The sequence below is a fragment of the Lissotriton vulgaris genome, chromosome 10 (assembly GCF_964263255.1).
Source record: "Lissotriton vulgaris chromosome 10, aLisVul1.2, whole genome shotgun sequence".
In the NCBI taxonomy this organism is placed as follows: domain Eukaryota; kingdom Metazoa; phylum Chordata; class Amphibia; order Caudata; family Salamandridae; genus Lissotriton; species Lissotriton vulgaris.
This window is the reverse complement of record NC_141698.1, coordinates 50699033-50725049: the sequence shown is the minus strand read 5'-3', so window position 1 is coordinate 50725049 and position 26017 is coordinate 50699033. Positions and strand designations below refer to the sequence as shown.

The window sequence follows — 26017 nt, the reverse complement described above, 5'->3', positions numbered from 1 at the left end:
AGGTTATGCTTGGGTAAAGAATAATAAAGTTGATTGGTGTCGTCAATAATTTGTAGGATGTTCTTGAGATGAATTGCTATGTAAGGTAGTGTTCCGCAGGGATGAGGCGGACCGACCAATGTGTGGGGGAATCTTTCGAGTTACAGAATCTGATCCACATTTCTTGGTGAAGAACTTCCATTTCCAGTGCTTTTGAGTCACAGCCAAATAACACGAAGATCAGGAAACCAAAGACAAATTTAAAAGTTTATTGCTTTTGACAGAATAGCACAACTTTGGCACATTAAGTAACACTATCTCAATTTTTAGAATTAAGAGTACTTTCAGTCACTTATCACAAATACCCAGCAATTTTATATTTTACTCTGTTCAGGGAACCCACAGTGCAGGGTTAGGTTGTATAGGCAAATACGCATGTTCTGTCAAACGTGCACCATTTGGGATATGCTGCACCGGAAGAAAAGAGCAGTACGTTTTTGAAATACTGACATAGGAATACAAATGACAGTAGTATATTTTCCGAGGACCTCCAAGAGGAAAGCAAAACTAGGGTCTCGGATATAAGGTCACTTCACGACTTAATGCAAGTCTACCAAATGTAACTGTATCTGGAATTCGCATAACAGTGTTACAAGGAAAAGAAAATTACATTAAAAATGGCGATCAGATCCCTGTGAAATCACTGAAGTAAAAGGTTCTGGCATTTTTCCTAGAATGGCTGGAAGTAAGGATAACAATAGGTCCAAGCTATTGGAGAGTGCACCCCTGGAAATTAGACCAAAGGCAGTGTGTGGTTCCTGGGTACTCTCCCAATCTGCACACCATAACAGAGAGTCCGACTTGGCCCTAAATACTGTGCTGGTTCGTCAGGCATTGTGTAGAAGGGACCAGCCAAAGATGCAGGCACCCTCACAGTCTTGTGCACTTTGAATGTGTAGGATGAGATAAAGAGGCAGATGCAGGAAGGTGCTTCTGAATACTATCTGCTGTGCTTCCTTCAGGTTTTCCTGGTGGTCACTGTATTCTGGGCAGTGGTGAGCCAACAGCCTTAAAAGGGCGTAGTGGCAATAGGCTCCCGACTGTGGAGCCCCTCAAAGTCCAAGTCCTTCGCCATTAGTTCATCTTCCACGGTCTCCAGAGCCCACTGATGATCAACAATTTCCAAAGCTTCCCACTCTGCCTATGAAGGTCCAAGAGATACAACACAGGTTACTTCTATGTATAGTAGGAACAGAGAGAGAGACTGTGAAGGTAAAAGACAAGTGCAATTTGCTGGCAATACATTCTGAATGTAGATCTCGGTCCATACACAAAAATGGAAAACAAGCTAGAGTGGATTATACTGATGGCTCCGCAGCGAGGTGGAAAGGCGAGAGCCACTTTATTCAAGGAAAATAATCAATAGTACCCTGGATTCACTAGCAGTAAAATCAAAATATACAATGGTGTAGGTTACCTCCTCAGCAAACTGCTGTACTAGAGGCTATTGCCAGCATGGGACTTAAAGGGCAAGCCAAACATACATGATGATTATTTATAAGCTATGACCGCCTACTTCCCATCATTGTTACTTGGAAGTCAAAAAGGCCTTCAGATATGTGTTTGGATTTGCCGCCTCCTTTTAGGGATCAAGAGTATGAGGTGGTCATGTTTAACACTATACCAGAGGCCCCCCTAGTTTTCTTAGTAAGTCAAGGTGCGAACATCTCTTCAAACAAACAGTTACATCTTGGTGTGCAGGTCATACGTTAATAGGGAGAGTGAGCCATGTCAGATGGAGCACAGTCAAGTATGTGTAGTTGTGTTTGATGAAACATTTGAGACGGTTTGTTGCTGGCTAGTCTTAAACACAAAAATGAATCAGATGCACTCAAACACAAGAACTGGCTTAGAAAGCAAAGAGTGGAAGGGTAGATGCAGCGCCCTCTCTACTGAGGGACTCTAGAGGGGCCTCACTGTTAAGGTCCTACAAGGGTAACCTAAATCTTGCTTTCCTTGTTTTCATTCGGAGGGTGAGATGTCCAGCAGCTCAGATGGGAATGCCCCTAACAGGACAGGACCTTAACTGATAACATGGTAGGCCCCCTTCTGTAATGTTACTAAGTAAAAAGCAATGAATTGGAATTATACTTAAGGGAAGTCCAGTGATTAATATTAATTCAAGTATTTCTACCAGTCTCCTTTTTGCAGTCTGGGTGGAAAATAAGAGGGCATCATCCATGGTTATGACTGGCCTAAGCAGTCCATAATGCTAGAAAACAAGACGTGGGTGACCTGCTCACTCTTTCATTGTGCACAGTTTCCAGTCCTGGGCTTATAGTCCACAAATCTGCGCTATCGCGACTATCAGTCTAATTAGTACTGCAGACGTAAAGACTACAAAAACCAAACTGCATTAAGCTGTTACATGAGAGTCCAGGGCTAGAACCAAAGTCCATGAGGACATGGAGTGAGGGGCCTCCATACACAAAGACAGTGTTTTGTCTAATAAGAGAAGCCTTGCGCAGTTGTGCATAATGAAACAAAACGTGGCAACCTACCATATCGTGTCTGATGGAAGCCTATTCTCAGCAGTCGTGTCTAATAAGACTCAAGAGGACATCTAGTGTGATGGAACACAATAGGTGTCCTGCATACTATTGTATAATAGAACAATTGGGAGAGAACAACCTGCAGTCATTTTCAGTAGGACAAAAGCAGGAACCCTGTACAATCGTGTTTGAAGGAATATAAGGGTATTTTTGAGCAGTTAAGTCCAATCAAACACAAAAATGTATTGTGCACAGTTATGAACAATGGACCACCATGAGTAGGACATCCTGTGCGGTCAATAAGTGATGCAATACAAAGCGGAGTCCTACGCACTTATGTTTGAGAATGCATAATTTCTTACAATTGGTTTACGTTAACAGGTGCTGTTATGAATTGTAAAAGTAAGTGAGATGCCATAGCACTTCTTAGGTGGTTCATGGGCACAGAATGATATGTTAAAATCCCTAAGACCACACACTTCTTACCTTGAAAGCCTTGTTGGGGTCTGGAGGCATGGCAACTGCAGCCCCTGTCATCTGGTCCTGCATGATGCGACTCTGATCAGCAGCTGCAGCAAGAAGGCAAACAAGCAAATATTTAAGCCTCTTACAATGAACCAATATATGCTGCTAGGCAAAGCTTCACAATAGCTCTTGTGGGATGGCATCAGCTGGCTTTAAGAGAACCGGTTTGTTACATTCAGAGTACTTTTAGCACCTCCAACTCTTATTATAAACTCTTGGGACACTGCACGAGTCTGTGGTAGAACAAGAATACACATGTAGTTTTCAAGCTACAGGAAAAATATTGCCCGGCCGTACTAAGGAACCAGAGGAAATGCAATGTCTTTAGGTAAGGGATGGTGGGTAATTCAGGTGATAACATCTAAAAGCAACAAGGATTTTACTGATAAATCAATGCATGAAAAAGCAGATATGCTGTGTGTTTTTACTCCAGTGAATGGTTTTCAAGTTTTTTGTAGCCCGCAAAGTACCAACGCCTTATCGAATCTGAGCCGGTCAGTGTTGAAGTGACAGTAATTTGCTGGACTACAATTGCCCCAGTTAGGAACCAAATTTAAGGAACATAACAAGGCAAATAATCCAAGTGCACACTTCCACTGTAGACCTGCAGAAAAGGACACAGTAAACTTATCCTACAACAATCCCCATCGGAATTGGTCTTTTCTCACCCTATTATTTGTTCATCTTTGAATTGATCATAAAACTCTTTGTATGCCGCGCTTTGCATAGAACGGCCTTTGGAAATACACAAGTTCATAACAACATCCTCTACATTCGAGAAAACGTGTACAGATAAATAAAGTAATTGCACTAGAGTGCCTCGGATAGGCATGACGGTTTAATGTATGGTAAAACATTATTCATTTGTAATCAAAAGGTCACAATATAGTTCACAAAACGGGGCAGACTCATGTTGAAACAGAATGGTAGTAAAGCAGGCTGAGCCCTAAACCAATCTCAAATACCAGGAAGTTTCATAGCTCTTATGACACTCACTATGGTTTCCGGCCTGCATAAGAATCTGCACATGTCCTGGAGATTGCACAAACCAGGTACTTACCAATATTTCTGGTTTTGCAGTCTGAAGATGTTCCATATACACATGAGTGCATAATACCATCATATAATGGTGGGGTCTGGATGTATTACAGCATAGAACTTTTTTCTATTTTTGGTGCAGGTCGGCATTGGCAGAACCAGAGTACGACATCAACTGCAAGCTTGTAACGCCCCAAACAATTTTAGAGCCCTTTTTAGGGCTCGGGCTCTGCGTACACTGCGCATGCAGTGTCGCGCAGCGAGAGTGCTATTCCCGGCGTTTTGAAAATGGACCTTGAAATTCGACATAGCTCGTGCATGTGGATTTCTAAGGTCCATTTTCATTGACCTTTGCGTGCGTGCTGTTTTTTAACAGAACACGCAATAGGCCATAGGCGGTCGCGTAGCTCCGCCTATGGCCTATTGGCATCTGTTACGCGCACCAGAGGCCATATGTTTTGAATATCGCGGGTTGACAGCCGCGATAATTCAAAACATATGCTCACAGTTGTGCGTGCACCACTCGCAGGCTTTTTTTTTTTGTAGTTCGCGGTGAGGTGCGGTGAGTTAGCAGAGGCCCCCCCACACCTCCACAAGACGACTCGCTCTCTTTACGTTTTCGGGGGTGGGATTATTTTTAAAAAGAAGTATCACTCGCAATTTCCCAGTCTGCTTGGCAGAGCCCTCTGTTTGCCAGTACCAAGGCTTTCTGCCTCTCCAGGCTCTGATGCTTATGAGCTCTGTCTTTCGGCCTCTCTGGGCTCTGAAGTCTGGAGAGCTGTATTTTTGCTTCTCTGCGCTCTGACGTTTTGAGCGTAGTATTTCTGCCTCTCCAGGCTCTGACGCTTAGGCGCTATGTCCTTCTGTCTCTCCAGACTCTGACGCTCTTGCTGCCTCTGTAAACTCCGGTGCTGATGAGCTCAGACTTTCTGCCCCAGGCTCTGTGGACCTCTGTGCTTCTGTCCCAACAGTCTCTGTGGCTTTAGCGCTGTGGTTTCTGCGCCGTGCTCAGATGCTGTGGCGCTCTGTCTGCCCGTCCTTCAGAGATTTGATGCTGTGGGACCCCGGCTTCCCTTCCAGGCTCCGATGCCGTGAAGCCCCGTGCCCCGTTCCCTCCAAACTCCGCTGCCTGCGACCAGTGCCTTCCTCCCCTAGGCTCAGATGCCAGGGCGCCCCCTCGGTTCCTCCTGCAGAAATGCCACTGGTGTCCGCTTCTGTGGGGCACTCAAGTCCTGCCTTTCCGAGCGGGGATGCGGTCTCTCCACCCCACCGAGCTGCGCCTCTCGCAGTGCTGTCAGGGACAGTCCGCTCCCCCGGCCTCCCGCAGCTAGGTTGTTGCAGGACCCCAGTCCCCGCTGCGGTCACTGGAGGCCAGAAGAGCCCTGGGGTCGTGCGCATCCTTCGGAGCTGCGAGGCTGCTTCCTCGGCCAGTGTGATGCTTTTTTTTTTGGTTCTACTTCTCCCCTCCCCTCCGTTGTTGGTGCCTCCTCCCTCCCTCAGTCTCCTCATCTGCGCCTCTCCACTGCCCCCAGTCAGATGCTGACAATCTCCTGCTTGCTCCCCCTCCCTGTCTCTTTAAAGCGCCATCTGCTCTGAGAATCCACACTACGTTCTAATCTGCCTGACAAGTTAGCAGAGGCCCCCTCCCTCGGTGCCGCCGTCTCTCCCCCCCGGAACCCCCCCCCCCCCCCAACACCTCCCCAAGAGAACTCGCTCTCTTTACATTTTAGGGGTGTGTGTGTGTGTGGGGGGGGGGGGGAGAGATTATTTTTAAAAACAAGTATCACTCGCAATTTCCCAGTCTGCTTGGCAGAGCCCTCTGGTTGCCGGTACCAAGGCTCTGTGCCTTCGACCTGGGTGAGGGAGACCCCCTTGGATCTGTTTAGGGGGGGGGGGGGGTGCTTCCTTTAAGTGTCCTCAAGATTCTCATTGTTGAAGACTAGCACACCCACGTGCACACTAATGTATACACCTATAAAATATATCACAAATGTAATTTACCCTCCCCCACCTTAGAGAGGCGCTTCCCTTAGGGGAATCCCCCTCTGTCAACCCCTAAAGCACGTCACCCCGGACTGCTGTCCCCTGCATTTATCCAGACCTGTGTGTGAAGTTCACCTTTATTAAGCTCAGCATCTATTGATTATGCCACGAGTCTTATGTATGCTCAATTCATATTAATAATGGTATACTTATCCTTCATTAACCTTCAGTTCCCATTGATGGTGCCGAACCCCAGTGATGAAACTCAGATGACCCCCCCCCCCTTTCCTTTCCACCTCCTGTAGAAGGTTCAGCTACCACTGACCTTCAGCAGAGTGAGCGTGACAGCAGAGTGAGCGTGACTCAGCAGTGTATGCTTGTGCACTGACACACAGGAGCTAACACAAAGTACAGCTGAACACGTGTCTTGGGAGCTTCATGGAGGCACCTGGCCCTCTGAGGGGAGCAGCAAGGAGGGGACGCCCCAACCAATCAAGCGAAACAATGTATTAAAGAAGAAATAAATCAGAAAAAAATATTTTAAAAAAGGAATACACACAATTTCAAGAAAACCGTAATAACTAGAAAACTGAAAACAAGACTACGAGAATGTATATACAACTCAGCCTTGACCTGAACTGCAAGGTTTAGTTTTGAGAATACTGTTTTATAAACACATTCAATTGTTACCCAAAGTGTAATTAATGCAAAATGTTAAGCACAGACGCCTAGGTTTTTAGACCAGATGAAAATGAATGTGAATTTTTCATTTGTCAGCCTGATGACGACTTCCTCCACATTCACTTGAGTGGCGAGTAAGCAAACCAATCATCCATACAAAGCTTCTTTAAATGTTTCCAATAACAAAGGATGACTCTTTTGGCAAGTGCTTCACTTATGCACTCTTTGGATCTCTTAACTTATCTTGTATGTCAGCAGAACAAGGGTCATTTTGCAGCAGTAAAGAAGATAGCTGGAGAATTACATTTGTGAATTAACTTCTTTTGGTAAATATCTCCTTCCACCATTAGATCAAAGCCACACATATGGAGATGGCCTGCATTATCTTGTTTGTATCTCCAACCTTTGTCATATTTCATCTTCATTTAAGCTTAGTTTATAAAGCTTTAAGACCAAACTCAAGAAGATTTTGTTGTATTATCAGAGCTGACAGTAAGGGTTTCATTTTTTATATAAGGCCAAAATATACTCAAGTTATAGGGACAGTTAAGTATTTTTCTCACTCTTCAACCGTGCATGCAAGTTATTTTCTCTTTCTTGACATGATTTTTCCCCTTCCGGTACATTCTTAAATACGTAAAGTCAAGCTGTGCTCAAGAGCGTAGACTAGAGTAGAAGTCTTACCTGCCACAGATTGGGCGCTGTAGTAGTTCTGTGCATCATGTAAGACTCATATGTTCCTAATGTTCGAGTTTTAAATGCACTTAGATTATTTGTTTTAAAGAATCACAATCATTTATGATGTTTTACAATGCTTCTTTAAAACTACAATTTAGTACAAAAGTCGCTTACTAATCGGGTCTTAAGAGGGGCAGTGGAGGCAGCTAGCCTTGGGGTGGGCCTGAGTGCACAAGGTGCTCAAGGAATAATTAAAAGATCAGACAACATTCACAGCTATGAATGACGGTTTCCCCCTTGCTGACAACCAGTCACCTGGGTAACTTTCCTCACTCTGGACTTACCGTTGTCCTGTCCCAGGATCAGGTTGTACATGCTGCGGAGGCCGAAAACATTGAGAAAATACCACGAGGCTGAGCTCACCCTAAAAGGAAAGAGGTGAGGCAATTTGCTGAATTTAATATATAGCAGCACAGACTTAGATACAGAAGGATGTTGGACACTACTCTCACATAAACAGTGCCATTTGATAAAGACAACTGGTCATTAAGCCTTTCTATTTCCCAGATTGATTCTAAGCATAGCCATAACACTTTATACTGCAGTTAGTCACATATTGCAGTAAATATTCAGCCTTAAATAAAACTCAGATTTTGCCAAGGCTGCTCACTAGAGCCCTTGAGCTCTTCCCAGTCACTGGAGCATGGGATCAAATTCTGATCAACATTTAGACAAAGCCTAATCTGCTAATACAATCCCTTCCCAGATATGTGATCTATAAACAAAGAAGCTTCTCCAGATAAAACTGTATCAGAACTCAGTTTCGACCCACTACCTTCCATTCCAACATTCCTGCTGCCAAGTTTGATTACCTACTAGCCAATACATTCATCCAAGCAAGCAAGTAAATAAAACTCACTTTGTGCCAGTAAAGATACAGTTGTCTAAACACAATTAAGCCAGAGCAGCTCTCACCTAAATGTAAGTATGTGGACACAACTCCCTAGACGTCTCTTCCACGGTCACCAAAAGTCATGGAGGCTTGTTGTGGGCTCAGATAATTTAGGACCTTTGCAAAGTACAATATGGGTTTATGTATCAATTATTTACAATATGAAATTGTGGATGCTTGTGATCGTTTAACCCCTTCCATGCTGATGACGGAATCGCTCCGTCATCAGCTACAGTTGAGCTGTGCTGATGACGGAGCGGTTCCGTCATGGCCCGGCCGCCGCGCCTGCGCGGCGCTGATTTCGCGCCTGAGCGGGCGTTCTAAAGAGCGGGGCGGGTCATGACGGAACCGCTCCGTCACCAGCACAGCTCAACTGTAGCTGGTGACGGAGCGGTTCTGTCACCAGCATGCGGCGGCCGCGCGGCCGCCCCGCCCGTTTAGCGCTGCGGCGGAATAGCCGCCGCAGCGAAGGGGTTAATATAATGTTTGATTATCATAAGTATAAAAATGTGTGCATCAAACAAGAAAAAAATGTGGCAGTAAATACAAGGTGATGTTATTCAAATGTTAGGCGCGAGCAGTGTTGGATGAATTTAACTTTGTGTGCTTCCTCCAAAACAGTGTTTTTATTTATAAAAAAGTAATGTTTATAGTATGTTTAGGCGACTTTGAAAAATTGTCTTTACATTTCAATTGTTGTGTTTTATAAGGTGTCTGTCTCACAGCAACTTCTTATGAATAACTTGAAAAACCAGTGCTGCGTTTTAAACACGTTACCAAAACCGTTTTGACAGATATTTTTACAAAGTGCAAAAATGTAGAATCAGTCTATGTTTTAGTTGCTACCGAGAATAATGCAAAACTACAATCACACTGAAGAATGAATATGCAATACTCCCATGAACTTGAACTGCTGACAAGACAGCTGAGGTTGGGGATATTTCAATAGACAATGTAGGATTTTGTAAGGATTGACTATATATTGTTAGGTGTCTGCTTTGCATTCAGGTTTCTACTATTTGCCTTTGAAAATGCTCTGATAATGGCTTGTCATTTTTCATAAGCAAGGTTAGCCTATAGCAAAGATTTGGGGATTCAGAACCCTACATAAAACAGCTCTGCTACATTTCTGGCAAACTACACGAAACAGCTCACAGGTGAGATCCTGGTCTGTTTTTCCAGCTCCACAGTCCCAAAGGTTAATTCCAGGGCCATGGGAAATGTATCAACAGTGCCAAAATCCTTGGTAGGCATCAGGAAAATTTAAATTCTTCAGTACCACTACAACTTCTTACCTCACCACACCCATTTCATTGTTATAAACCCATAAAATACACTTATTTCGCCGCTAACTGAATTAATTGGTTCTCATCAAGTTTAATGAGCCCCAATTTTTTTTCGAGTTACTATGGATGTCCTGTCATGCTCAAAGAACTGATACCAGTATGGCTACTGTTTTACCTGCTTCTCTGGTTATATCGTTTGTTGTGCTGTTCTTCATTTAAGATGCTTTGATGCTCCTTTTTTTGGTGAATGTGTGCTACATAAAATGGCTAATTTGCTTATGTCAAATAAAAACCTCCAGTACACCCGACAGCAGATACATCTACAAAGTTGCACCTTTGTGTCACTAGGCCCTCAAAGTCACGCACACATGACTCCCTTGCAACAGCAGATGCTCAAATCCAGAAACAAGAAGTCCAACACTCCCTATTTTCTAAAGCAAAGACAACCGTCTAGACACAGGTAGACCAAGCGTTCACATTTCCTAAAGCTGGGACTATCATCGAAACAGCAGCGGATACACTTCCATCCAAATACAAGTAGGCGAGCATTTCAATACATGTATTCCAGATCTTACCAGGATGCATCTAGGGAAAGCAGCTCAATCCCACGCTGTAGCATCGGCTTGAAGCGGAGGGTCAATGGGAAAGGAACCTTTGCTGCAGAAGATAAAACAGTGAAAATCTTAGAAGAAGGTTAAGTGCACATCACAGCTCTCCATGTGCTCCTCTGAAGAGGCCACTGTGTCTTTGTCAAACTGCTATAGGTTTTACTTTGTGACTGTATATACTGTACTAATGTGCAGTGTTTATGTAAAGTCTTTGGCCTGCTGTTATATTTTACCAGGAAGGTGGGGAGCCTCTATTTTTAGAAACTGTGCGGGTTATTTGGATACTACTGTTCCCCGCAAAGTGTCTAGGAAAATCGCTACAAATTAAGGTGATTAAAGTTCACAAGAAAGGCGCAGTACATTTTAAAAAGTGTTTGCATACAGAATGCACAAAGTGATAAATAATATTTGAAATTTCTCTTTTTAATATGTATTGTATTTTTTAACATTGATGGAAAAAAATGTACTGTATTGAAATTTGTTAGATTGTAACTTTTTGTATAATTGTACCTTGTCTTTTATGATATTAATTTTATCGAATAAAGAATATTTGACTGACTGACTGATAAATATTTATTTTTAATTGGATAGTTTGTAAAAGTTGATTTCTTTATGATGCAAAAGCACTTATGGGCACAGCTTATATTAAAGTCGGTCACCCTGGAGTTCATGCAGATACAATTTTACAATTTGTATTTTAGAAATTTCATTTTGAGATTCAGAGGGCCACTTGCATTTCTAACGGACAAATACTGATGTAAAATGAGTACTTGGAAACGAAGGGTAATGCAGGTACCTATCTTAGCCTAGACCAACAAGAGGGCTGAGCATTCAAGAAGCTTCTCAACTGAGAAAAAGAATTCCTAGTATTGTACCATATGCGCAAAATAGTTATAAATGGGAGCATGTGGCTCATAGTCTGCTTTGTAGCAGAAATGCACCAGTTGTTTCACTAGTAGCAATGCTTACTTGTCACAAACCCAGAGAAGGCCCAGTTGATCCAGCCACCAATCAGGATCATAGGGAGCACGTTGGTAAGATTTCCTTTCATCATCTCGGTCACCATAGTGGGATCTGAAACAGAAGGGGGTAGAGGTGGGGAAATGAGTGAATACATAGTAGAGAAGGAGAGCAGTAGCATATATTGGATGCCTGTGACAAATTTCAGAGTGAGAAACTTACTGGTTCATGCCCCGGTGCTTAGATAGTATTTTTAACACCACCAACAATCCAATGTAAACCACTCATATCCCTAATCTGGACTTACCACTTTGCCATCCCTAGCTTCCTACTGAGCATTCTGTCAATAAACCAAGGTCAACACAAAAGAGAAGACCAAATCTTGATATTCTTCAAACACTGCACAATATACAACTTAATGCATGAACTCCTATCTCACCCTAACAACTACACGTCTAAAGGCATCAACCTTGTAAACTTCAACACCTTTTGGAAACCTACGTGAACATCCACGCCCCAATTACGCCATGCATGTACAATCCAAAGCCTTCTGAGTGAAGGTACTCTGAAGAGCTTGATGACAATTCATTCACAGATAGGAAAGAAAATGGAATTAATAAAAAGCATAACTACCAATGACCTTAGGATACTAAAGTCCCTCCGCACAACATGTAAGCAGCGCTTAACATCAGTCAAGGCAAAGAACTATACCAGCTCCATGAATGAAGCCACCAATAGAAGCAGCTCACTTTTCAAGACAACTAAACACCACATCAACCCTCTGCCATTCTTTACTCTAAAGACAGGTGCAATGCCTTCAACATCTTCAGTGAAAAAAATCAGACTATCAGACAACACATCAACAATACCAAGCCGGCTTAATATCAGACTTACTCAACTCTGTCAATTCCACTTCTTATGGAGATGTCATAGCCTGAATCGAAGCTGTCTCTGGAGATGCTCTCTCACCCCTATTCATGGTTGTGGATGCTTCTCTCACTCAGGGCATCTTCCCAGAAGCTAAGACAGGCTAGATACTTTCACCCCCTAAAAAAAACCACAGAAAGTCCTACACTAACTAGGTCTTGAAAACCTCTCCAACTACCAGCCTATCACTCACCTACGATTCATCACCAGAATTACTGAACAAGCATTGGCCAAGCCAACAGGTTTTTGCCTTTGGGAACTTTTGGCTTTCCCAATGTATTTTTTTGTTGTTGCAATGATGTTCAGCATTCTCGCTACTGTGCTGCATGACTAAAGAATTAAAAAAACACAAAGCTAATGACCAGACCAGCAATGGCATTTTGCAGGCGGGTGTACCACAAAATGACGCTTAAAAAAAAAAAAAATTACCGATCTGAGTTGGATTGGTAAATAAAAAGAAAAACATACGAAATGGTATGGGAAAACAACACTACCCAGGGAGGAGGGGTAGAAACAGCATGGGGCGAGGGGGGGGGGAGCAACATGGGGTTGCGCTGATTAAGGGAAGCAACACAAGGGTACACATGTGGTAGGAAGCAACACTGGGGCAGACAGGTGGAGGGAAACAACACAGGGACGTATGGGGGGAGGATGGGTACAGCAAATGGGCGAGAGAGAACAACATGGAGCATGTGGGGAGAAAAGCAAACGAAAGAAAGTGTAACATGGAGCAGTGGGGAGAAGCACAAGGATGGAAAGCCAGGAGAAAAGCCCCCAAGGGGTGAGAGAAGGAAAAACGGAGTGCAGAGGAGGGAAGAGAAGCAACCTATGAAGATAGATGGAAAACACACGGACTCTCGTTGACTGCCACAGACAAAAGAAAAAATATGTCTCCTAAAAGTGAGAAGCGGAAGGACGCAAATAAATTGGCAATGCTCCAGGGAAGGAACAGACACAAGGTGAATACAAGCCATTGAATAAGATGCAGACAAATGAGAGGAACAGTAAAGCCGACCAATAGTAAGCAATGGGCAGGATGCAAGCCTCCTTATGTTCCTGGTAAGCTCATATGTCTTTCACAGCCAGTACTAAAAAGCAGTCTGTGTACAAATCCAAGATATATCAGTGATAACCATCCTGCACAACTACCAGTCTGGCTTCAGATCATGCTGTTGCATGGCGAACGCTGACTTGCGCAATATAGAAAATGCCCTCTTGACCACAGATGAAGAGGATACCTTCCTCCTGATATTGCTGGACGTCTCGGCTGTCACAGTCTACCATCCCACTCTCATATACACCCGGGAGTCTTGGATGCGATTCACTGGCAATGTCCTTCACTGGTTCTTCCCCTTCCCAGCAAACACCAGATTGTTCGCTAAGATCCCCATCTCCTGCGGTGCCCCCCCAGTGTTCCATACTGTCTCCTACCAGCTTCAACCTATACAAAGAGCCACTAGGTGCTCTACTCAAGAATCACCAATATACAAATGGTACACACCTATACTTGAGTCTCCTTTGCTTCAGGCATACAGCACCTCAAACTCTGCCTGCACATTATCCACACCTGGATGACCTACACCTACATGAAGATCAACTTAACCAAAACAGAATTTCTGTTAATTGTCAAGAACAAGAAACAGTACAAACCTGGCTCAATGGATTGAACACGGACAGCTCCGAACCCCAACTTTCACCAAATGCCACGAGCCTGAACACATTTCTGCAACTCCAGCAGTGTCTGTACTCTACCCTTTTCTAAGAATACTCCTCCTTGGGAAACAAAGGGGGCTAGAGACGTGGCTTTATCTGGGTTTAAGAATTCTGGTCAGTAGAAAGGAGAATTTGCCAGAATAGAGAAAACACCATCACAAGCAGCTCTCTAGAATGGAACACACTCAAATGACAGGAAAAATCAGAAAAAAATCATCCTGCCCACAGTTTTGGTAAAGACGTCAGGAAAGCCCTTTTCCAAAGAAACCATTCCTGTCTGGATCGGAGATACATTTTGAGAAAATGCCAGAAAGTAAGGGAGACATAAGGAGAAAAGTACTTGACCACTATCGGGTGAAAAGAATTTCTCCTGCTCATTCCAAAACGACAGAAGGTAAATAATGACAAAGCTGTATAAAAGCTTCATTATCGATGAGCTAAGTGCTTAGATCATCACTGATTGCATGGTAACTTTCCTCCTCTCTAGTCAAGCATACGTACCCGTCATAGGATTCTTGGCAGCAACTTTTCTTTTTGTCTTCTTGAAAAATCCAGTCTCAGCATCATTGAAGTAATGTTTCCTCATCACAAAGGACTGCAGTGAGTATTTTTGAAAAAATAAAAAATGCAGATCACAGAGAATAGAAATAATAAAAATAAGAGGAGAATTACAAGAGACAAATACAGGCCAAGAAAAAGAGAAATAACCACATGGAAAAGAGGCAGAAGTTAAATGTAGCACGCATGGCCAGGAAAGAAAGCAATGGATGAGAGAGAGAGAATGAGGGAACAGGATACAGAGAGTGGTAACAAAAAGTTAAGTGCAAGGACAAAATGAAGAGAGACCAGAAACATGATGGAGAATAAAAACAACATGTGTGAATGTAAGGCATAGGGCACACAAGGGCATTAGAGAAAGGAAATAATAGTGGGGACAGTTAAAGTACAAGAGGTAGGGAAACGGGTAGTAAATAGAAAACGGGAAGATGCACCAGGATGGAACCAAAAGGGAACATGAAAGATGCAATGTGCATGAGGGAATGATTAGAAAATGATAGGTGGGGTGGGAAAATGATAGAGAGGTACAAGAGGGAAAAAAACAAACATAAAAGTTTAATTACAAATACAAACTGTACAGGAAGGAGATGAAAAGGAAAGATTACAGTGATGAAAAGAAAACAAGTCAAGGACAGAAAAGAAACTGAAGAGATAAATGTGAATGAAAGAATACACAGTTTAATATTACAGAACTGAATACAACTAATTTTGTGTCAATACATATGTACGTGTCATGTGGGGGGGATGGGTCAGTAAAATTCCTCCCCAGACACGCTTCCACCCACCACACTTTTTAGGATCAAGTGTCTTAGAAAATTTGTAATAGGTAAGGGTATTTAATAAAAAATAAAAAAGTGTAACGGAAAAAGTATCCAACCCAAAACATAGCAATGCTCCATATTGTAGTAGAGGTGATATAACCAAAGGAGATAAATATAACAACCAAATGTGTCACAAAAACCCCGTTGCTGTGTCACCATAGGCCAAAACAGTTTTAACAAATATTGACAAAACCATAGCTCTGCCATTTGTATTGTGAAAAGCTGTTCTCAAACTAAAATAACACATTCAGAAGGGTACAGTGTAGGACAGCAGAGAAAGCTCAATTCACGAAGATGAGCAGGTATGCTTCTATGCCACCCTCCAGTAGAGCACAAGCAACAACAGTGCAAGCTATCCTTACAGAGACCAGGAACAATACAGGCACAGTGTATGCTCCATTGACATTAACATCAGTAGCAATAAAGGAGGCAGCAATTACAAACGTGCATGTTTTTTTAGATGTATTTATTTTTGGAGTTTTATATAGCGCTGGCTGGACCCGAGGGTATCAGAGCGCTTCACAACATATACAATACTATGCAGGTAGGCAAAACAGGTAGTTGGTAGAACAAGCTTCATAACATATATAATACTGTGCAGATAGGTGATTCAGGTAGTTGGTAAAACAAGGGTATTCTGGCTATGGGATGATCCATCTAGTTCCGAGTTAATGTCATCAGACTCCCGGTTAGAGGGAAGGGGAGCAATAGCTGCGGAACTTCCTTGTCTCTTATCCGATTAGTCGCCAGCGGTCGAGGAAGAGGGCTTCTTGAATTTTGGAAACGAGGAGGTCATTCTTATGGGGGGGGGGGGGGGGGGGGGGGGGGAGGTAATGGTGTTCCAGATTTTGGGGACGTTTCCAGCAAATGATTTGGTTGCTGTTTTTTGTTTATGAGTTTTCAGCGGGAGTAGCAGCAGAGTGTTGGAGCTCCTGAGGTTTCCGGCCTGGCTGGCCCTTTTGAGTTTGTTGGCCAAGTATTCAGGTTTACCTGTGTGCGGGGTTTTGTGTGTGAGGCAGGCTGTTCTGAAGCTGGGTCGCAACTCGATTGGGAGCCATTTAAGCTCTCTGAGCCTGGGATAGATGTGGTCAAATTTCCTGGTACCAGTGACCATCCTGGCAGCTGCGTTGAGGGTTGTCTTCAGGGAGACGAGTTACGATTTTGCTGTTTTAGTCAGGGCTGCAATCCCAAAGTCAATCCTGGAGAGCACTGGTGCCTGGGTGGCTTGTTGAAGGTCTTTGGGTGGGAGAAAGGGTTTTATTTTGTAAAGTAATTTCAGGTTGTGAAAGGCGCTTTTAGCGGATAAGGAGATGTGTTTTTTCATATCCAATTTGGGGTCTAGGGTGAACCCCAGGGATTTTAACGAATCGGCCAGGATGAGTTACAGTTGAGGGCGTCAATGGCTTTGAGTCATTCTTCAATTTGGGGGGTTTCGGTTTTGTTGGAGATGAGGAGAATTTCCGTTTTCTCCTGTTCGAGTTTCAGGTGATTACTTGCGAGCCACTGTTGAACCTCCGTGAGTGCGGCGTTAAGTCTCTGGAGGTCATCAATGGAGGTGGTTTCTAGATAAAGCTGCGTGTCGTCAGCATATACGTGAAAGGGGATGTTGGATTTCCTGAGAGGTAAGGGGCTCCATATAGATGTTGAAAAGCTGAGGGGAGAGCACTGATCCTTGTGGAACACCCCTGATGACAGGGTGGAGGTCAGACTTTAAGTTTTTAATTGTAATTTTTTGTGAGCGGTTGTGGAGAAAGGAGGAGAACGAGTGTAGGACCGTCTCTTTAAGACCAGCCCTTTCTTGTAGCACTTTGATGAGCAATTTGTGGTTAACTGTATTGAATACAGCCGATAAGTCTAGGAGGATGAGGAGGCAGCATTGATCTGAGTCCAGTGACTTGAGTAGGTCATCAATGACATTGAGGATTGCGGATTCGTTACTGCAGCCTTTTCTGAAACCTGATTGATGGGGATCTAGGAGATTGATGGGGATCTAGGAGATTGATGGGGATCTAGGAGATTGATGTTATCCATGCTGTAAAGCACAAAGGAATGCAGGCTTCCCCCTATGCAGTATCGGTAATTGTGTAGAACTCGCCTAGGTAGAGCTTGGGTTGTCTCTTTGAGACTTGCTGTATTCAGGATATGATCCGCCCATGTCCCGTCCCTCTTTTCAATGGACTCCTGTTACTGTCCTTTGTAAATGGTGGTTTTTGATTCGTATATAGGTTTAGTAGGCTCTCCTTGGTACCTCATTTTCTCCTTTTATAACCTCTCCTGAGGACTTTCCCTTTTACGTGTGTGGTTACTGAGTAGGTTTTATTTGCAGCCTGTGAGCACTATTTTCTTAAATTACTTTCTCCTATTGCACGCACGAATTACTTTCCCACAACTGCTTTTTAGTTTTGTATGGGGTTAAAAATGGACCTTGAAATTCCACACAGCTTGTGTGTGTTGATTTCCTAGGTCTATTTTGATTGGGCTTTGCGTGCGTTTTTTTTTAACAGAACACGCAATAGGCCATAGGTGGTCGCGTAGCTCCGCCTATGGGCTATTGGTGTCTGTTACGCGCACCAAAGCCCATATGTCTTCAATTATCGCAGCCAGACACGGATGCGATAATTGAAGACATATGCTCGCAGTGGCGTGCGCGCGCCACTCGCAAGCTTCTTTTTTTTTGGGATCCATTTCACGGCAAAGCAACTAAATAAAACAACCGCAGACTCCTTTTAAATGGTGTGCGCTGAGCCGCGATCTCATAACCCAAGCTCAGCTCGGCTTGTTTTTTCTAGTAAAGGTTCTCCAAGACTACGACCATCCTCCTGGTGCCGCTCTTCCCCTGCTGCGACAAAGTGTCTGACCGTGCCGCATTTTTCAGTTCGTGGGCATCTTATGAACAAAGGCCTCGAATACTATTTAGAATTACTCTTGACAAATTTGGCTGTGACCGACCTATGTAGAAATGGTGCAGTACACCGAATCGTTTTGGGATAGGCACCCCTAACACACACATACACACACACTCTTTACAACGCAGTGCCGAGCGCAAGGGAGATGCATCTGTACACGTTGGAGTGTGGTGTACAGCGCTGAGCGCATGGGAGGTACACGTAAGTGAACTTCTCTATGGAGAGAAACCTCTGACAGTGGGCATCGGGACATCTGATGCGCACGGAATACCCTGCGTTGTACAGAGGGGCATCTGCAATGAAGGTATCTTACCCCAACCAGGTGCAAGGAACATGTGGTGTCCCAAGAAGCATTGCGTACACCTATCTCACCCCGTGTCACAGAGGACACTTTCAACTTTTGTTCAAGGCGCTGTCTGTATTAATACATGGGGAAATGTGTGATGCACAGAGAGACATCCCCACTTCAAACTTATATAGTGTTTACAGGAGCACCGAGTGATGTGTGTGAAGACATCTAGCAGTGTAAGGGGAGATCTATGGGGCCAGCATACACTGGGGCATCTGACACTGGGGTATTTATCGAGTATAGAACAGTATACTGGGAGACTTTACCGCAATCAATGTACAGCAAGACATCTAGCTTGACTATACAAGAGGATGTGTACCATATATAAAGAGGTCTAGTAAGTATTAAGGAAATGTATCTGCCTCAGCTATTGTGCAGTGTACAGGTGCACCTGATGTACAGGTATAGAGGGTAACATCTGACAGATAGACACAACAGGCGTACGCAGACGATGCATGTTCCTACGTCTAACTTATACAGCAAGACAACTGTACAAGGATATGTCTACCTCAGTGAATACACAATGGGACATGTCATGTACAAGGACAGTGGTACAGCCCTAAGTGCCATTGGCAGACCCACCTGGACGTGCCTATCAGATCGGAGATGTGCACATTTAGTGCATAGAAACGACGAAAGCGCAACATAAAGTCGCTCTGCAATTTGTTTAACTTTGTTTGGTACATCCACAAAGCCTCTACGAGCCACCACTAGATATGCTTGCAAGTTTACAAGTCCCATCTATCTGCTAGAAGGGACTTGTAAATGTGCAGGCACGTCACCTCTTCCTTTGGACACTATAAATGTACTAATCAATACACCGTGGCTTGAAGAGTTATTTATTCCGCGCTTCTGTCAGTCATCGCCTGCTGTCCCATCGGAAGGCTTTCATATATCCTTGTGTAGAACGAAATTGCTTTATTTTGCAATGCACCTTCACACAAATACATGTACGTAACCCTGCTTAGATGCCCCCGTGCTTATATTGCACCGGTGGTTGCAGGTGGCTCACTTGGGGATCGGAACATACCTGTTCTTCTTCAGACTTTAAAACAAAAAAAGAAGGAGTTAGCAAAAGAGAAACAGTGACAAGGGGTAATTTGTTGGCAGGAATGAAAAATAAGCAGCAGGGTTAAATAAGGTGGCATGAGGTGGAATCAAGAACAGTAGCATTCGCATCGGTAATCCTGGCACTCAACGGCACTGGCTGCAAGCTTCTGAGATACACTTTGGGCCCAGGACACTTATTCTTTTACAAATTAAGCCGTGGATACCTCCCGTGCTGGACACAGACATGCCTTTCTGGAGGTTTACGGTGTCTGCTTTCGAAACGAAAATACAGACAATTGAAAGGGGGCAAGGAAAATAGTTTTCTTTTTTATAAGACATGCTATATTGTTTTAATAAAATGTCATGATAGTTTCCAAACTGCGCATCTTGTGGTGGGCGCATTTCTATGGATGTCAACCCGCGCCGGGGAAACTCAAGGAACATGACCCTTTCACTGACACTCAGTCACGCGAACACTGCTTGGGGTATTGCAGTGGTGGCGCATGGCAGGACTTGCCTAGTACCCAGGGTCACCGAGGACACGCCTGGTGGGCTGGCCACGGAAAGGCGCTTTTGAGCTCCATTACTTCCAAGTTCGTCGAAGATAAGGGCACAGTTAGTAATTGGGCCGGATGCACGTAGATGACCGGGTGGCATAGGCGAGGAACAGAGTGCCGGCAGCTGGGGCTGCTAGTTTGTGGGTTTACGGCCAGAATATATGGCACTATCTGTCCCATTGAAGCTATAAAAGCGGCAGTGGCTTTAAAGCGTCAGTACTTGTTTCATCTGGAGTATCGCTGATACTGCCCAACCGAAAGACACCTTTTGAAGCACTTCGCAAAATGTGCATTAACATCAGAAACATCGCCCAAACATAAACCCCTCAGCAATTAACTATATTTTATTGCCTTGTACTGTATTTAAACACAGAGGGGCAACATATCCGCACCTGTGGGAGCAAGGTCAGTAAGGGGTGGGGATACAGTTAAAAACAACTGTAAACTTAAGGTTAAGCACAAGCCCCTATTGCGGATGCCTTAGCCCATTTAGCTACCAAACTATGTCTGTATCTGTGTGTCTATGTATCTCTGTGTGTCTCAGTCTGTGTGTGCGTGTCTGTCTCTGTGTGTGCGTCTCTCTTTATGTATACGCCTCTGTGTGTGCATTTGTGTCTAGGTCTCTGTCTTGTGTGCATATCTCTGTCTGCATGTGTTTTTTGCTGTGTGCGCGTTTCTGTGTGTGTGTGTGTGTGTGTCTCTATGTGCGGGTTTCTGTCTCTCGGTGCACATCTCTGTCTCGGTGTGCGTATCTCTATCTGCGTGTATTTTTCTGTGTGGGGGTCTATCTCTGTGTGTGCGTCTCTATATGTGCATTTGTCTCTGTAAGTACGTCTCTTCTCTGTGTGCATCTTTGTTTCTATGTGTGTCTCTGTCTTTGTGTGCGTCTCTATACGTGTGTCAGTCTCTGTGTGTGAGTGACTGTGCGTCTGTGTATGTTTGTATGCACGTATCTATGTGTGTGTCTGTTTCTCTGTGTGCGTGTGTGTGTTTGTCTCTGTGTGTATCGGTACATGTGTTTCTCTGTAGGTTTGTCTCTGTGTATATGTCTACTGTTAGTCTCACTGGCAATGTAAACATGGCATGGGAATGCTATAATACACATACTTTCTCCACAGATACATACAAACCTGCCATTCCCTAACACACACAGTATACAAACCAGCAAACATATCCAGCTAAATAAACAATGCCAAATTCTCTAACTCTAATGCGAGACCTGTTGCATTGCAAATGCTTGTTTTTCTTTTAAAGCTGTAGAAAAGGGGGTGGTGATGGACGGAGCATCTGAACCAATCAAACACTCACACCCAGTCAACAGATCTTGGTTTAATCCATCACCGTTCTTTAGCCCACTCTGCCACCCCAGTTCAGACATGGCCATATGCAAATCAGTCTGACCCTGTGCCTCATAGGAACAGTCCAGCCCGAACTGCCAAGCCATGCCTTCCCTGGACCTGAAACAAGCTTCCGAGGACCGGTTTCTGCCATTTCAGCCGTCTTCAACCCGGCTTGTTTGAATCCAGTGGCAAAGTGAGCAAGGGACTCAAGTCTGAGCATACCCTGCCAACTTATGGCGAACAAAGTGGTACATCACTAGCTACTTCCGACACCCCCGGGCTCATTAGCAGAGTTGCATTTGCACATTTGGGCAGCTAATGTGTTTGCTTAATCTGCTTTGGTGTTGGTTTTAGGGATTGTGAGCTCACAAAACAGCGACAAGTTCCAATAGTGACACCCACCCTCACCCCCTTGGGGCGTGACATGTGGAGGGCCGGACAGTGCCGCCACCTGGCCTCAGCCACCTTGTTCTACAATGGGCTGTCCGCATTTACACGATAATCCTGACCAATATCTGTCAGCCTGCTTTAAAATACTCAAATTGTCTAGGACTGCTGTGAAGTTCGCCATTTATCAGGCACGGGAGAGTCATAGCTTTTTTTTTCACGGATGTTCGCTTTACTGCGGATACTTTTTAATTGTATTAACTGGAGTCGCCATGTGGCTGCCTTGAATTCTCAGCAGCTTTTCCCATCATTCAAAACCGAAAACAATGGCTATGCCGGTGAGTGTGTGAAAAGAACAAGAATTGGCGATGCGTCTTTGTGGTCAGACTGGTCATCTTAATATTTATTTTTTATAAAGGGCAGCACGCCAAGCTTGTGCATTTTTGTTGGCACTGCACTGTTTCCTAATGGAGCCTATTCCGTCCACCGTCTTCTAACACCCTCCAGACTTGCAGCTTAACCCCACCACCTCCCTAATCACCGCTTGACCTTTCCTTGAAGCATTTGCATTGCAATAGGTCTCGCATTACTGAAAGTTTAAAGCTATTGGCATTTCAAATAATAATGCAACACAAATAGCTCAAACTTTCAGTAATGCGAGACCTATTGTTGCGTGCTTATCTAGGTTCCTGATCGATACTGTGACCGTATGCCCCTATTCGGCTATAAACCCATTTATTCCCTATATTGGCATAACCGTTCAAGTGCGATTTTCTGAAAAGTCATCTCTGGCCTCACACGAACAGAGCCACATTCCAGCATGACTCTCTGCTACTTCCTTTGCGACCAATTAGTGCAATGACAGAGCAGCAGTCACTATCTGATATTCCTAGATAACACTCCGAGTTCTTCAACAAGATAAAAACTTAGCAAACCTGGAAATCCCCGCTTGCTATGTTTTGATTAGTAATGGAACTCTAATGAGCAACTGATAACTGTCACTTCCTAGTGACATCTTTAATTGACGTCTTATGTCCAGCAAACTTGCGTCAAACCCGGCACCTGTCAGGTATAAATATTACCAACGTTGCCTTAAGCAATGTGAGCTGTGAGCAATGAGCGAGAGCTACTGTTGCTGATGCTGGCTGCCTGCATGACCCTGTGTTGGTAAAAACTAGCACTCTGTCGCTGCAGCCTGCTATCCTGTGGTGGTGAAGCTGCTGATTACCATTATCGCCGCTACAGCGCGACCTATGGTGCAGTACGCTTGAGGAGCCGAGCAGCCGTCCTCTGCGAAGACATCCAGCCCAGCTGCCCGCGGACGCTGTCTCCCGCCTCCTTCCTCGACGCGCTGAAGAGAAGCCGCTGCATTTCTCGTGCAGAGAAATCCAGTCCCGGCGCTTCCGGTTTACCCTCGCGGGTGACTGGGATATCGAGAGAGACCCCTGAAGGAGATACCAATCCTCCATCATTCTATTCAGAGGTATGGTGTTGACTAAACCCTTAGACGAGAATTCTTGAAACAAACCTTGGCAAAACCAACTTAACTTAAGCTACTTACTTACTCCCCTTTTCACGTGTTAGGCTTAGGTCAGGCACACTGGGGTAGGCTTAGTTAGAAGCACCAGTTGAGTATGTTAGCCTAATGTATATATGACTGTATATATGTTTTATTACTTTTAAACCATTGTATGGCTAAGAAACCATACCAATGCTTTTACAGTTCTATTTCGCAATACTTATCTTACTGTACGTACTTTTTATAATAACAGTTATTGCAATTGTTATAATACATTTCTCTTGTACGAGAAGACTGTTCAATAAATGTTAACCCTTTATTGATACACGCCCGTCTCTCTATTCTCTACATACCGTGAAAGTAAACTGCACTAGACTGACTGAGTGAAATCTATGTCTATTGTTTCACACGACCCTAGAGATCGACTCTTGATCTGAGGAGCAAAGTTGTCATGTTGCACGGTTGTTGGAAAACTGAATCCCTTCTTGTCTGTGCCAGGGAAGCTGATCACTTCCTATGCAGTGACCTCTGAGCTAGTTGGTAACACAACCCAATTAAGTTTAGCATAGTCAGTGGAGGCCTGGAATATCCGCAGTTCCACGTCGATACTACTGTTTATGTTATTCCAATGCGCAGGGCCTAGTGGGAAACTAGGAACTACACTACATGGCGCCCAACGTTTGGTAAGGCGATAAACTAACGCAAGACTTGTAGAGTAACTCAGTCGTGCATATTTCACAGACCCCTTTCTCCCGGAAAAACTCCAATAGACGTCTGGAGTGGGTGAAAGGTTAAAATCCGCCCGACCTTAGTAGGAAGAGATTCCTATGTAAAGCTCCGGTTTATTCAAAGTTGAAGGATACAGTGTTCCAAAATATTGTGCACCTAATCTTTGTCTCCTTGGAGACCTACTCTGCAAACCTGCATTTTTTGAAATGTCAGTAGAAAACGAAACCTCTGGGGCCGCAGTAGATGCGACTCAGCAAGGTCCCGAACAAGCAGACCCGGATGCTATTATCATCCCGGTCCAGTTAAGAAAATCTATAACTTTAAAACTTATAGAAAACGGACTGACACCTCAGGGTGGTACAGTAATTTTCGTGATAGAGGCTCACGAGTATCGGCAGACAGAGGTATTCTATTCATGGATAAACTTTCCAGCGGCAAACGCTGCAACACAAGAGTTTCACTATTACAAAATAGAGGAACCTCCGGGAGAGTACGCTCCTTTCGAGGAGATTGAAATCCCACTTAAATTTCAAGAGCACCTGCTCTGGTTTAATGGCGCCCTAAAACACAATAATCATATAACCAGGCTCGGTCCACTAGGTAGACCAGGAGCAACGTGGCCGGTTCTAGCCAGCTACACACCACATCCTGACATTGCAAGAATGTCAAGAGAAGAGCTGTTAGCACAGCTAAACACATTAATAAAAATACATAGGCAATTAGTCCAATATGTAATGCGGATTGCTACAATCCAGCCAGCTGTTAATACACCACAGCTAACCCCTCATCAGGGGAACACAAATAAAATTACACCACAGAACATACAGTCATGTCTTGGTAAAACACCCGTAAAACGGGAACAAATTCCTTTCTGGTTAGCCCAGAAAATCACTCAAATAGAGGCAGTATTTCCTGATACTACCCCTATAGAGAAACACAGAATCTTGACCATCTGCCTTCCTATGGGAATCGCACCACACGTGGAGGACTGTGACACTTGGGGTACAGTCTTTGCTTCCATTTACACAAAAACACACGGTGTTCCGTCTATGGCGGTAATACCAGAAGTGCTAAAACAGATTCAAAATGAATTCGGTCCAGAGCCCACTTTAAATCTGGGTATGAAATTACTGAAAGATTTCAAGCAGGTCACAGCTATATTATTAGCTAATGTAAAGGGAGAAGCAGCATCTGTGGCGATTCGCCAGAAGTTGAGGGAAACAGATATAAAAGATCCTGTTGAGCTTGCAAAAATCATAGAAAAATGCTATGAAGAATTAGGTAGAGACAGCTTGGGTGGGAAACCAGTAAAACCCCAACTGCTCGAAAGCCCTGAAAAATTATTTATTAAAAATAATTTAAACACTCCTAAAAAGAGCTGGGATGGAAATAAACAATCCACTCCCAAGGAAAAAGTTTTCCAGTCCAGAGGAAGGTCTCCTCGACGGAGGGAAAGAACTCCGACTCGAGAACGCCAGTCTCCCCAACGGGAGCCCTCTGAGAAAAGATATAACCTTAGAAATAGGGATAATATAAAAAAACCTGATAGATATCAAAGTATTGATACACGTCCCTCTCGATCTTTTCCACAGAATTCGGAAAGAAGAGGACGGTCAGACCCAGGAGAGCACACCAAGTCCAAAGACAAGGAACCTGCTCAAAATAAGAAATCTCAATTTCCTAAAAAGAAGGTAGCCAGTATTAGAGTAATCAACCATGCCGAGAATACTGAGGACACAGTTGAAAAACGGGGAGTGGGCATTGACAATGTTGGACAGTGCAGCAGAAATCAGTATAGCGCGCAAGAACTTGATGAGTCATCTGGAGACAGTGGACACGAATGAATACATTCAGGTTGAAACTGCCGACACCAGACTTAGCGAGCCCCATAAAATATACGAAATAACATTGCGTATGGA

At 44.0% G+C, this 26017-nt stretch overlaps 1 protein-coding gene across 1 annotated transcript in view; it reads right to left on the bottom strand.

Moving 5' to 3' along the window:
• Positions 1-233: 233 nt before the first annotated feature.
• LOC147684592 (ER membrane protein complex subunit 3-like) overlaps positions 234-26017 on the bottom strand; it is a 45220-nt gene continuing 19436 nt past the window's right edge. Inside the window, exons 3-8 of the mRNA XM_086940432.1 lie at positions 14384-14477; positions 11252-11356; positions 10250-10331; positions 7781-7860; positions 3018-3100; positions 234-1180 (exon numbers count right to left, since the gene is read on the bottom strand). Of these exons, the coding sequence (XP_086796558.1) occupies positions 1049-1180; positions 3018-3100; positions 7781-7860; positions 10250-10331; positions 11252-11356; positions 14384-14477 (576 nt within the window). The 3' untranslated portion in view covers positions 234-1048. The remainder of the gene's footprint in view (positions 1181-3017; positions 3101-7780; positions 7861-10249; positions 10332-11251; positions 11357-14383; positions 14478-26017) is intronic.